Raw genomic sequence first — 13,921 nt, 5'->3', positions numbered from 1 at the left:
TAGGGTTAGCCTATATCTATATTTGCTCCAATTGTTATAATAATACAATCTATTATATTTGTAGGCCGCTCTCTATATTTCTGAATATTTTCATTTATTGTTTGGTTTTTTAAAGTCCAAATTATGCTTTCTCTACTGAAGAAGGCTCCATAAAAGATGTATTGGCTGACAAAAGTATCTATGAATTTAGAAAACAACCCAAAATGCCCATAGAAGATCGATCCTGTATACGAAACTAACCAAATGTGATCCAGCCTTAACGTAGCGTCTTACGTGGATAGTTTTCTTTCACAGTATCACGTGTTGTTAATCTGACGTGTATTGAATTTGAATTGGGAATAATATGAATTCTAGTTCTTCATTCTCAGTTGGACATACCCAACATTGAAAAAGTGAAATCCTTCCTAAATACTTCATTCATCTCCAACACTCTCATCCATCATTCCCTTTTTCCCCTCTCCCCACTAAACAAGAAGATAGCTAAAACAATTTTAGCTATGTAAAGAAGAAAAATAACCAGGAGAGAAAGTTGCAATTTTTCTAAAACATCAAATTCAAAGATGAAAAAAAGGTGAAAATCCTGGATAGAAGATGTTACTGTGGTGGGAATGCTGTGTTGTTGGATTCTTCGACGGTTGTGAACTCAAGAAGATGGTTCATTCGCTGCCCGTTCTGGAAGGTATGGTCCTTGAGTTAAGAGTTTCATAGTTAGAATTTAGAATTCTTCATCAACTTTAATTCTTTTTTTTTTCTATAGAATGAAGACTGCAATTGCTTTGTATGGGTTGATGAAATTGAGAGTGGGTGGCAAGGTTTGATAAGGGCTTTAATCACACGAATTAATACGCATGAATCTGGTACTTCCAATTAGGATTTGAAGAATATTGTAAGAGACAACATTGAGAAGAATCTGAACACGGTTATGAGGATTGAAGGTGAAACTAAAGTTATGAGGGCCTGGCTTGTGGCTCTATCATTTGAGTTGTTGTTGCAATTTACATTTTTCTTGTTTATAATGGTGATAATATATATAGGTGAGTGACAATTTGAGTCTAGGATCTAGACATAGGTTGGGTGCAAATTGAAGCACTATGTGCTAGTGAATATCAATGTAAATAATGTTTGAATGAAAATAAATTGTTAGTATCTTGTTTTATCTTTATTGAACTTGATTATGAGCAATTGGTATATTTAGTTATCAAATTAAGCATCTTGAGTTCAGTAATTACTAATACAATCACCATTAGGAGATAATAATAGAATGCATAAGTCAACAATAAATAATGCATAATAGGTTTCACTTTGCCCAATAATAAAAATAAGAAAAAATCTATTTTACCAACAAAATACGCAGTTTACCAACTGTATCTACGATACAGATATATATGTTAATGTATAAAGTTTGTTTTCTCCTTATTAGTGCTGATCGGAATTAGACGCGCTTTTCTCCTTTGATTGAAACCAACGTGTGCTCTCTCTCTCTCTCTCAACTTTCTGATTTGATTGTCTTCTACTCAAATTCAAAAAATTCTAAAAGTTAATTGTCAATCTGTAAACATCTCTCTGTCTTTCTTAAACCATACTCCGATTTTTACTTCATTTTTATGCCATCCGATTTTGAGTCTCCATCATTCTCCCATTTTATCAATTTTTACCCGTTCATTTTCATTTCACATCTTTTCTCCCGTTCTAATATTCTCTACCGGTTCTTCGTCACTCGAAGAGTCTCCAAGTCACTCTCCATTCACCGGCGATTAGAGGAAGAGAAAAAGTTCACTGACAGGATTTATGAGGTTCTTCACGGGCCATGCACAAATTCTCCATGGGTCGTGCAAGCTCCTCCATGAGCAAGCTTTCTATAATCACGGGCCGTGTTGCTCTCATCCTTCCCTTCGTGATTTCTCTTTTCTTGTTGTCGCAAGAGTTGGGCTGTGCGACTTTTTTCATTATTCATTTGAAGTCTACAATAACAAGTATTGCTCCCTATTATTATTCAATTATGTTAAATAAAAGAGTTCAGAGCGTTTAAATAAATGTCTTGTAAGTAAGTTAGCACAAACTCCACAAATACATGCATATTTGGCTAGTAAAAAACAAACATTGAAGATCTTTCGTGTGGATACTATTTATACGGGTGTCATATCATTTTATGATATATTGTTTCAGTGAAAGTGTCCATATGGATGTTCATATGGTTTAGACAAATTTATGAATATAGATATTTCTATAGAAATAAAATATTCAGTTTGCTTTCACTCTGGCTCATGATCTCATAAATTTTATTAAAGTTAGACTAGTTGGAAATAGGCATTCATGATATCATTTTTGCATGTAATTTCTGAATTTTCTCATCCAAATTTGATCTATGTCGTTGAGTATATTAGTATGGTGATTATCGTGGTTTTGTCGCGACACTAATGTGATAAAAGTTATGGTAATTCCATAATTAATATATGAGACGAACCAGAATGTTAGAGTAATAAGGAAATAGCATTCAATTGCGCGCATAAATTTGTAAGATGTGACTATCTCAGAAAAATATATGTATAGTGTAAAACCCTGGAAATTTAAAAATAATTAACTAATAAATTAATTATTATTCAAATAAATTAGGAAATTAAATTTTATAGTTTAGAGGAGTAAAAATAATTAAAATACAAATTTTAACACTAATTTTAAATATTTTAGCCCAAAATTAGTCTAACGGACTAAACCGATTGAACCAAACTCGTATTGCAAAGCCCAACCCATAAGAGCTTTTCCCTTGCCCTTATTTCAGCACAGTTGTTCCTCAAGCCAAAGAAAGAGAGAGAACAGTGGTGAAGAGAGAAGAGAGATAAAAAACTAAACCTTAATCAGTTCCAAATTTCATTTTTACATCACTTTCAATTCGGAGCTCTGATTGACGAGTCATCAGCGGCCACGCATTCGTCTCGAAATTCTTTCAATTCTATTTGAATAAAGTGGTAAGAAATTTGCATTTCTCACCCAGTTCCTCCCCTCCTCAATTTCGTGAATTTTTTGGATTTTTGATATTGAGAAATTGTGTAATTTGATGGTTTAGGTGAATTCTAGTAGTGGATAATCATTAGATTTCACCCAAAACATCCATGAATAAAGTGAAAAACTCATATCCCTTGTGAATACTTTGATTTGGTGGAGTTTAGGTATTGAATTGTGGTTATATATGGAATTGTATGTATTAAATTGAATTTATGTTGAATGGGATATTGAATTGGTGAAATTGGATGCTTGGGAGTGAACCTTGGAAGCTAAATTGTTGTTTGGAGAGGAGTTAGAGCTTTGGAGCTTGAGGAACAATGGATATCTGAGGTGTTTTAGGTTTAGGGAGAAATCGGCCTAGGTATGGTTTTGGTTTCTCATAATTAATGTTTAATGTCACGTGAAAACTTATGTTAGAAGACTATAAGATATAAATGAATTGGATGATTGGTGTATATGATATAAAGTTGTGTATAAAGGATTTATGAGTTGGTATGTATTAAATTATGATTTTGATGGGTATATGAGCTTGTATGCAGTGGATAATGAGGTTGATGATTTACAAATAATAATGATTGTTGTTGATTTTGGTTGAGAAATTGTTGAGCATATAAATATATGAAATTGTTGAATAATTGAATGAATTGGGTGGTGGTGTAAAATGAATGGAAGATGTTGAATGGAGTTTTGGGGTTGTTTTGGGATTGTGAATCATTGGTTTGAAAATGATAAATTTGAAAAGTTTGCGATTATGTGAAATTGGTAAAGGCTGAATTTTGACCAACTTTGGCAAGCCATAACTTGACTTTCAGATCCCTAAATTTTGTAAAACTTATTTTGAAAGAAAACTGGGTTTGTAAAGTTTATGCTGTTTGAATAACAGATTAAAAATGATTTTTAACGGAAAAGTTATACGTGTTCGAAGTTGGGTGTGAAAAATGGCATTCTGCAGACTTGAATATTGATGCATGCGTACACAGACACATGCATGCGTACGCGAGAATCTTCCCTGTTTTATACACTCACGTACGCATGAGGTGGATGCATGTGTGTGTATGTGTGTGTTTTTTTTGGTGTTTTTCGCTCGTTTCGCACGTGTGCGTGTTTTTTGCTCGTTTCGCACGTGTGTGTGTTTTTCGCTTGTTTCGCACGTGTGTGTGTGGGTGTGTGATGCGTGAGCATATTTTCTATCTTTTTCTAGTGAATTTGCATTTGAATTGTTAAGTTTAATCAAGATTTAAATATCTTTTAGCCACTATGAATGCTACCTTGAGTAGTGTGCAATTCTGTTTATTTCAGGTAGCATTTTAGACGAATTTGACAGAGTTTGCGTGAAGAAATGAAGTCACAGCAGAACAAGGAGGTGGCGCCAAACTTGGAGAAATACAACCTCCCATTGTTTTCGGCCTCAACAGCACCAAACTTGGGATTCTCCAAGTTTAATGCCATACTCACCTACTCCAGGAAATGCATGACGTTCAAGCAAAGCCAAACTTGAAATACTTCAAGTTTGGCACCAACTAAGGAGAATCTTGAAGACTTCGTACGGCCAAGTTTGGCGCCACCTTTAATAAACTTGGTGGTCCCATTCCTCCAATTGAAGCTGCACGAAGAGTTTATTAATTTTTTTAAACTTTATTTTATTTTAAAATAGAAAAATATATTATTTAGTTTTAGAAAATATATTTTACATTAATTATGAGTAGATATAAAAGGGAAAAGATTTAGCGCTTTAGGCTGGTCTCTTCTCTCTTACCTCATTCCGCACTTTACAGTTTTACAGAATCCTTATTTTTTGTTTGAACCATGAGCAACTAAACTTCTACTGTTAAGGTTAGGAGCTCTGTTTATTCTATGGATTAATACTATTACTGTTTTATTTTAATTCATGTATTGATTTCAATTTCAAGAATTTTTTTGTTCTTTATCTTATGAATCTAGGTGGAACGGAAGTATGACCCCTTGTTCTAACTGAGTTCTTGTAAAACTTGGAAAAGCTCTTTACTTGAACAATAGCTTGAAAATAATTTCTTCTAAATTTCTAATTATCTGGACTTAACGGGATACGTGACATATAATCCTCTTATATTTTGGTAATTAGGGTTTCTGTGGCACATAAACTAGATTTAAACTTAACCTTCTAATTGGAATCAAGTGACCAAGGAATTGGCGGTTGATGAAGGTTAGAGGAGACTAAAAAAGTCTAAGGAATTAGGGTTTAGTCACATATAGTTTGCCATGAATTGAATCTTGCATGATTAAAATAGTTGGTAAGAAAATTTAATCAGGAAAATAAATATCTCTGAAGCCTTAACTGTTTTCTCCATATATTTCACAACCCGTTTACTGCTTGCTTTATTAATTCTCTGAATTACTGTTTGATGCAATTGAAACCCAAACACTCTTTTCTATTTATTTAATTAAGCCAATCACTCAGTCATTGTTGCTTAGTCCATCAATTCTCGTGGGATCGACCCTCATTCACTTGAGGTACTACTTAGTATGACCTGGTGCACTTGTCGGTTACTTTGTGGGTTATAAATTCGGCACCAGTGTATGTGTTTTCTTTCTCGTTCATTTTGCACCTGTGTGTGTGTTTTCTTTGTCGTTCATTTTGCACCTGTGTGTGTTTTTTTTTGCTCATTTCGCGCGTGTGCGTGTTTTTCGCTCATTTTGCACATGTGTATGTTTTTCGCTCGTTTCACACGTGTGTGTGTTTTTTCGCTCATTTTGCATGTGTGTGTTTTTTTTGCTTGTTTGCACGTGTGTGCGTGTTTTTCGCTACTTTTGCACGTGTGTGTTTTTTTTTTCACTCGTTTCGCATGTGTGTGTTTTTCGATGGTTTCGTACGTGTGTGTGTTTTTTTTGTCTTTCGCTCATTTCACACGTGTGTATCTTTTTCGCTTGTTTCGCACGTCTGCGTGTCTTTTGCTTGTTTTGCACATGTGTGTTTATGTGTTTTTTTTTGTGTTTTTCACTCGTTTCGCATGTGTGTGTGATTTTCGCTCGTTTCACACATGTGTGTATGCGTGTGTTTGTTTTTTTGTTTTTCGCTCGTTTCGCACGTGTCTGAGATTTTTGCGCGTTTTGCACGTGTGTTTTTCGCTTATTTAGCATGTGTATGTGTGTGTGTGTGTGTGTGTGCTTTTTTTGTGTTTTTCGCTCGTATCACACGTGTGCGTGTTTTTTTCGCTCGTTTCGTACGTGTATATTTTTTGTGATTATTTTATTTTATTTTATTTTATTTTTTGTGTTTTTCACTCGTTTCCAACGTGTGCGTCTTTTTTGCTCGTTTCGCACGCGTGTGTGTTTATTTTTGTTTTTCGCTCGTTTCGCATGAGTGCACGGTTTTTGCTCGTTTTGCACGAGTACATGTTTTTCGCTCGTTTTGCTCGTTTGCGTGTTTTTCGCTCGTTTCGCACATGTGTGTTTTTTTTGTGATTTTTTAATTTTTTAACTTATTTTTTATTTTTTTCGTTCGTTTTGCACGTGTGTGTGTTTTTTCGCTCATTTTGCACGTGTGTATTTTTTTCGCTCGTTTAGCACGAGTGTGTCTATGTGTTTTTTCTTTTGTATTTTTCTCTCGTTTCGCACATGTGTAAGATTTTCGCTCGTTTCACACGTGTGTGGGTGTGTGTGTGTGTTTTTTTTGTGTTTTTCGCTCAGTTCACACGTGTGTGTGTTTTTCGCTCATTTTGCACGTGTGTGTCTGTGTTTTTTTTTGCATTTTTCGCTCGTTTCGCACGTGTGTGTGATTTTTGCTCGTTTCACACATGTGTGGGTGTGTGAGTGTGTGTGTTTTCTTATGTTTTTCACTCATTTTGCATGTGTGCGTGTTTTCGCACATGTATGTATTTCGCTTGTTTTGCATGTGTGTGTCAGTGTGTTTTTTTAGGTTTTTTGCTCGTTTCAAACGTGTGCGTGTTTTTTGTTCATTTCGCACGTGTGTGGTTTTTGTGATTTTTTAAAAGTTTTTTTACTTTATTTTTTTATTTTTTGTATTTTTCGCTTGTTTAGCACGTGTGTATCTATGTACTTTTTTGTATTTTTCGCTCATTTCACATGTGTGTTTGATTTTCGCTCGTTTCACACGTGTGTGTTTTCTTTTAGGGTTTTCGCTTGTTTTGCACGTGTGCGTATTTTTCATTCGTTTCGAACGTGTTTGTGTTTTTTGCTCGTTTTGCACGTGTGTCTATGTGTTTTTCGCTCGTTTTGCACGTGTGTGTAAGTTTTTTTTGTGTTTTTCGCTCGTTTCGCATGTGTGCGTGTTTTTCGCGCGTATTGCACATGTGTGTTTTTCACTCGTTTCACGCGTGTGTGTGGGGGGGGGGATGTGTGTGTGTGTGTGTTTTTTTTGTATTTTTTCGCTCGCTTCACACGTGTGCGTGTTTTTCGCTCGTTTCGCACGTGTGGGTTTTTCTCTTATTTCGCGCACGCATGTGCTTTTTCATTTTTGGGTTTTTCGCTCGTTTAGCATGTATGCGTGTTTTTCACTCGATTCGCACGTGTACGTGTTTTCGCTCGTTTGGCACGGGGGGTGTGGTTTTTTTTGTGTTTTTCGCTCGTTTTGTACGTCTGTGTATTTTTCGCTCGTTTTGTACGTGTGTGTTTTGTTTTTTTGACATTTTTGCTCTTTTCGCACGTGTTCGTATTTTTCGATCGTTTCGCACGTGTGAGTTTTTCGCTTGTTTCGTATGTGTGTGTGTTTTTTTTGTATTTTTTGCCCATTTCGCCCATGTGCGTTTTTCACTCGTTTCACACTTACGTGTTTGGTTTTTATTTATTTTTTTGTGTTTTTCGCTCGCTTCACATGTGTGTATTTTTTGTGTTTTTTGCTTGTTTCGCATGTGTATTTTTTTAAATTTTTTTGTGTTTTTCACTCGTTTCGCACGTGTGTGTTTTTTTTGTGTTATTCACTGGTTTCGCACATGTGTGTATTTTTCACTCATTTCGCACGTGTGTATTTTTTGCTCCTCTCACACGCGTGCGTATTTTTTTATTTTTGTGCTTTTTTGCTCATTTTGCATATGTACGTGTTTTTCACTCGTTTTGCACGTGTATGTGTTTTTCGATTATTTTGCACGTGTGTGTGTTTTTTTTTGGATTTTTAGCTCATTTCGCACTTATGCGTGTTTTTCGCTCGTTTTGCATGTATTTGTGTTTTTCGCTCGTTTTGCACGTTTGTGTGTTTTTTGCTCGCTTCGCACTCGTGTGTGTTTTTTATCATTTCGCACGTGTGTGTTGTTTTATTTTTTTTTGCTAGTTTCGCACATGTGCGTGTTTTTCGCTCGTTTCGCACGTGAGTAGATTTTTCGCTCGTTTCGCACGCGCGTGTGTGTTTTTTTCATTTTTGTGTTTTTTGCTCGTCTCGCACGTGTGCATGTTTTTCAATCGTTTCGCACGTGTGCGTGTTTTCACTCGTTTCGCCCGGGGGGCGTGGTTTATTTTGTGTTTTACGCTCGTTTTGCACGTGTGTGTATTTTTTACTTGTTTCGCACGTGTGTATTTTTTTTGTGATTTTTGCTCTTTTCGTGCGCGTGTGTGTTTTTCGTTCGTTTTGTACATGTGTGTTTTTCGCTTGTTTCGTACGTGTGTGTTTTTTGCTCATTTCGCCCGTGTGCGTTTTTCGCTCGTTTCACATTTGTGAGTTTGTTTTTTATTTATTTTTTTGTATTTTTTGCTCGTTTCACACGTGTATATGTGTGTTATTTTTTTGTGTTTTTCGCTTGTTTCGCACGTGTAGTTTTTAATTTTTTGTGTTTTTCACTCGTTTCGCACGTGTGTGTGTTTTTTGCACCTTTCGCACGCGTGTGTGTTTTTTCATTTTTGTGCTTTTTTGCTCATTTTGCACGTGTGCGTGTTTTCCACTCATTTTGCACGTGTGTGTGTATTTTTCGTTTGTTTCACACGTGTGTGTTTTTCTTTTGATTTTTAGCTTGTTTCGCATGTATGCGTATTTTTCGCTCATTTCGCACGTGTGAGTGTTTTTTGCTCGTTTTGCATGTATGTGTTTTTTTATGTTATTCGCTCGTTTCGCACATCTGCGTATTTTTCTCTCTTTTAGCATGATTGTGTTTTTCACTCGTTTCGCATGTGTGTTGTTTTTTTTTGTGGTTTTAACTTGTTTCTCACGTGTGTGTGTGTGTTTTTTTTGTGTTTTTTGCTGGTTTCACACATATGTATTTTTTGCTCGTTTCGCATGTTTGTGGGTGTGTTTTTTTTTGGGTTTTTCACTCGTTTATAACGTGTGCGTGCTTTTCGCTCATTTTGCACTTATGTGTGTTTTTGGCTCGTTTCGCACATGTGTGTATTTTTTGTATTTTTCGCTCGTTTTGCACGTGTGTGTTTTTCGTTCATTTCGCACGCGCGTGTGTGTGTTATTCTTTATTTTTTTTGCTCTTTTCGCACGTGTGCATGTTTTTCGCTTGTTTCGTATGTGTGTGTTTTTCATTCGTTTCGCATGTATTTTTTTCTTTTAATTTTAAATATTATTTACTAATATAACAAAAAAGTAAAAATAACCATAATCACTCACATAATTAAAATAGATAATCCTACTATATACATGACACTACATTATTAAAAATTATTATATATGATAAATATTTTTTTATTTTGTACTGACTATTTATAAGATTTATTGCATAATTTTTTCTGTTAATATTTAATAAATTTAGGATACAAGATATTATTTATTTTATTTAATATACAAAATAAGTAATTTAAGTCATCATCTAGGATAATAAGTATAATAGTACAAGTATTTACTTATTTATCCATGTTGAAAAAATATATAAATAGTATAAATTAATATTTTTAGTAGAAAAATATAATAAGTTAATTATATAATTTTAAAAAATTGTGAATGATTTTTTAAATAATAATAAAAAAATAAGAATACTATTTTCACATACTACAAAGTTTATAAAAAAAATTTAACAATAAATCAACTCTCAATAAATTATACATTAGTTTTGTCAAAAAATAAATAATTAATATATTAGATATTTTTATTTACATACTAATATATATTATTGATTATTAAGTTTTAATTAATTTTTAACTTAATTTTTGGTAATTAAAATTTAAATAATAGAAATCATTGAATTCTATATATTTTGCACTTAACTGATTTTATTTTGTTATTAAAATTAAAAAAAATGAGTTCTTAATTAATTCTAAATTCAAATTTGGGTAAGAAAATAAAAAAATAATTTTGAATTTTATCTCACTAACCATAATTAATTTTAAGATGAGAAATTATTTTGTACATCATATTGTAGGATAGTGTGGTCATTTGTTATTTTTTAATGACAAATATTGTCAAATAAAATATTGTAAGAATTAAAAAAATGTATTTATCAATTTAGAAAATACTAATTTATTTTTCAATAAAATGAATTATATATTGTTAACAAAAGTTGTTATTAATTTTTCTTCACATTAACTAATACTCAACGGTGATGTTCTGGTAATATTACAAAAAAATATTAATCAATCTAATTCCTTTTGTAATGACACAAGTCTATACGTTTGAAAACTTGAAAATCATGTCATAAAATATCATTATTTTAACTTCAAAAGTGAATATGATACCAATAAATAAAATTGTCCCAAGTAAATTTCAACAAAGATAAATGTCTACCAAATGAGAGAGAGAGAGTTATCAGTAGTTGTAATCAATAGATCATCTGAAATTTTAATTTTTAATTCATCACCAAGAATAGAACCAATATTTTCATTTCCAACATCAAGTATCCAATTAGTAAATCTATTCATTTCACCTTCATCTTGATCTGAAGAAGACATGAGAAGCCTCATGTTTGTATGCAGTTTCAGAACCTTACAAAACGACCACAGATGTGATAAGTTAATAGCTGATGTCAATATATCATGTCTACTCCCTTTCGGAATCACCAGAAGTATCTGTCTGAAATCACCTCCTAGAACAATCTTACCACCAAATGGTTGATGTGTCTTATGTTGATCGGTAACTGACATAAGATCCCTAAGCGTCCGATCAAGCGCTTCAAAGCACATTTTATTGAGCATTGGAGCTTCATCCCAAATTATTAAGCTACTTTGGATGAGCAGCTCAACCTTCAAACTGCCATGCTTGATATTGTAAGTAGATTCATCAGTAATTATAATGGGTATTGAAAATCTAGAATTAGTCGTTCTGTCACCAGGTAGGAGTAAAGACGCAATTCCACTGGATGCGACATTTAAAACATTCTTTCCTCTAGACTGAATAGCAGAAAAAAGTCCATTCTAAATAAATGTCTTATCACACCCACCATGCCCATAAACGATGTAAAAACCACCGGAGTCTGTAATAACAGCATTGAGTATCTCATCGAATACTAACCTTTGCTCATGAGTCATCTTTTGTTCCATATATAAGTTTATATGAATCAACTCATTTGTGTCATATGCTAACTTCTCCTCTATTAATTTATTTTGAAAAAGGCGAACATCAGACATCTCAGGATATGGCATTAATTGATAGTCTCTTAAAGATCTCGCATTGCTGTTGAGTATCTTCTCAATCTCAATAAGGCAGAGGTTTTTCAATTCATCATCAGTCATGTTTAGTCCTAACAAAAGCACATGTTGGTTTTATGAAATATTTAATAAGTAATTCCAAAATAAAACTATTAATATTATTAATAAAAATAAAAATAATAAGAGAATACAATTTTGATATATAAAAAAAGACATAGTAAAATACCTTGATTTTTCAAAGCTTTTCTCCTCTTATATAGTATTCCATCAGCTAATAATGTCCAAGTTGCATTCCAAACACGGTCTGAGTTGCTAATGCTATTAGATATCAGTAGCATCGCAAATAATTTTCTCAATTGATGACCAGATGCAAGTTCAGCTGCCTCATTAATAGCTGTAATGAATTTTTTATCATCGCACAGTACTCCCATGGAATAGCAACCATCTTGGAAGCTAAAATATGTAATTCCATTAACTGTCCTAATAGACTCATATGTTGTGCAACCTCTCTGAACAGCTAACAAAATTCTCATATAATAAATATCATCTGTACCCGATGGAACATAGTTTAACCTCCCGATAGAATACCCTCTTCTACGTGGATGCCATTCTCTTGCTTCTCTATCATAAACAAATTGATTTAGAAACTCAACATATGTCAAAATTTGACCTGATTCAAATTTTTTATTAGCCTCCATCTATGCTAAGAACATCGTACATTTTCCATCCTCTTCTTCCACAATTTCCTCAAGATCATCACCGTCTTTAAAGATGATATTTTTCTCTCCAGGCAAATGAAAGGTTAATCTCATCACTGAAGGTCACCTCTGATGAATATCATAAGTTAAAGTTCTCCACACAGTCTCACATACAGAAAAATATCTGCAATCATAGAATTGTTTGATCTCATCAATAACTTGAGCATCCTCTCCACTGGAAGCTTCCATTGTAACTCCAACTGCTATCCTGTCTGGACCTTTATTCACGTACTTGAATAAATATTTGATAGCATTTGACTTGTTGTAGTACTCTACATTAACATGCACTTGATAAGACATCAGCAAATATGCATTGTAAATCACATTCCTATTATCCATATGGACTCCCTTCTTCTCAGTAATCACTCCTGTATCTCATCTTTTATATGATGGGTATCCACTATCATCGATAACTGTGGTTTTATTGAATGTTTTGGGATAATATTTAGTGTAATACCCATCTTTCGTGTAGGGAGATTTTGAGAAAGCTCTACCACATGGTCTATAAATCATATGTAGATATAGCTCCAAATAATTTTGGGTGTCGAACAGGATCTGACAACTCTGAAGATATTAACCAATTAATTTGAGTTGTTGTTGTTATCTTATGGGCTCCACTTAGCCATAAAAGAATATGAGCATGTGGTAGACCTCTTTTTTGAAATTCCACCGTATACATCTCTTATACCAAAAAGACAAAAAATATGTTATAACTGCATCTTGAATCCCTTTATATATATCACTCCTCACCTTGGTTTGGTTGTTTCCATAGTAGGTCAGTCTTTGTGCTTCAAACATAGAAAAATAATCAACCAAGAGCTACTGAAATAGTCCGTTCAACTTCAATGGCGGCTTTAATTTTCTTTTCATTCTCATTTATTTAGTTACGTAAATATATTTTATGAAAAAAAATATTTTTTTACAAAAGTTTCTTTTTTCAAATAAATATAAGTTTAATCTCAGAGTCAATAAATTTAACTAATAGTTAAAATCTTTTTTTTGTTTTTTTGAATAAAGAAATTGAAAAAGAATAGTTTATAATTAAAAAGAGAGAAAAAGATGAAAGTACCTCTATTGTTGTACAGAGACAATATAAAAAAATAATAATATAACTGGAGTAAAACGAAAATTTATAAATGTGACAAATAAAAAAATAAATTTAAAAATTGAAACGGTTAAGAAGTCACTTAATTAGGAATTAGTATTAGAATTTTAAATTTCAAATTTTTAAATAGAGTTTGCTAATTAGCTACTGTAAATTTTAAATTTTTAAATAAAATTTTCTAATTAAACATTCATTGTTCATCAGGAATATAGGAATTTGTTAATTTAAAAATGATTTTATTAGTTTCGTTATAAATAGTATCAATCCTATTATTTGTCGATAAAAATAAATAAAATTAAATACAATCTAAAAATTAATAACGTTATAAATTACGTAAATTTAGAAAAAATATTTAGAAAGGGAGAAAAAAATAAAGGTACTTCTATTGTGCAGAAACAATTTAAAAGATAACAATGTAAATTGAGTAAAGAGAAAATTTATAAATGTGGCAAGTAAAAAAATTTAAATTAAAAAATTAAAACGATTAAGAAGTCACTTAATTAGAAATTAGTATTAAAATTTTAAATTTTAAATTTTTAAATAGAGTTTT

The 13,921-nt window shown here is 32.6% G+C and overlaps 1 protein-coding gene and 1 long non-coding RNA gene across 2 annotated transcripts; one reads left to right on the top strand and one right to left on the bottom strand.

Moving 5' to 3' along the window:
* The first annotated feature begins 65 nt into the window (after positions 1-65).
* Positions 66-1,162, top strand: LOC112799683 (uncharacterized). Its single transcript, XR_003201166.3, has 2 exons — positions 66-679; positions 758-1,162. It is a non-coding gene; the product is annotated as an uncharacterized lncRNA (long non-coding RNA).
* Positions 1,163-11,274: 10,112 nt separating this feature from the next.
* LOC140173195 (uncharacterized) lies at positions 11,275-12,605 on the bottom strand. The gene is made up of 3 exons (XM_072195949.1): positions 12,334-12,605; positions 11,735-12,129; positions 11,275-11,600 (listed from the first exon to the last, which is right to left on the bottom strand). The coding sequence occupies exons 1-3, from the start codon at positions 12,603-12,605 to the stop codon at positions 11,275-11,277; spliced, it is 993 nt and encodes a 330-aa protein (XP_072052050.1).
* Between the last annotated feature and the right edge of the window lie 1,316 nt (positions 12,606-13,921).

The sequence above is a fragment of the Arachis hypogaea genome, chromosome 5 (assembly GCF_003086295.3).
Source record: "Arachis hypogaea cultivar Tifrunner chromosome 5, arahy.Tifrunner.gnm2.J5K5, whole genome shotgun sequence".
NCBI lineage: Eukaryota > Viridiplantae > Streptophyta > Magnoliopsida > Fabales > Fabaceae > Arachis > Arachis hypogaea.
The sequence above is the reverse complement of the archived record's forward strand: the minus strand, read 5'-3'. Positions and strand labels throughout refer to the sequence as shown.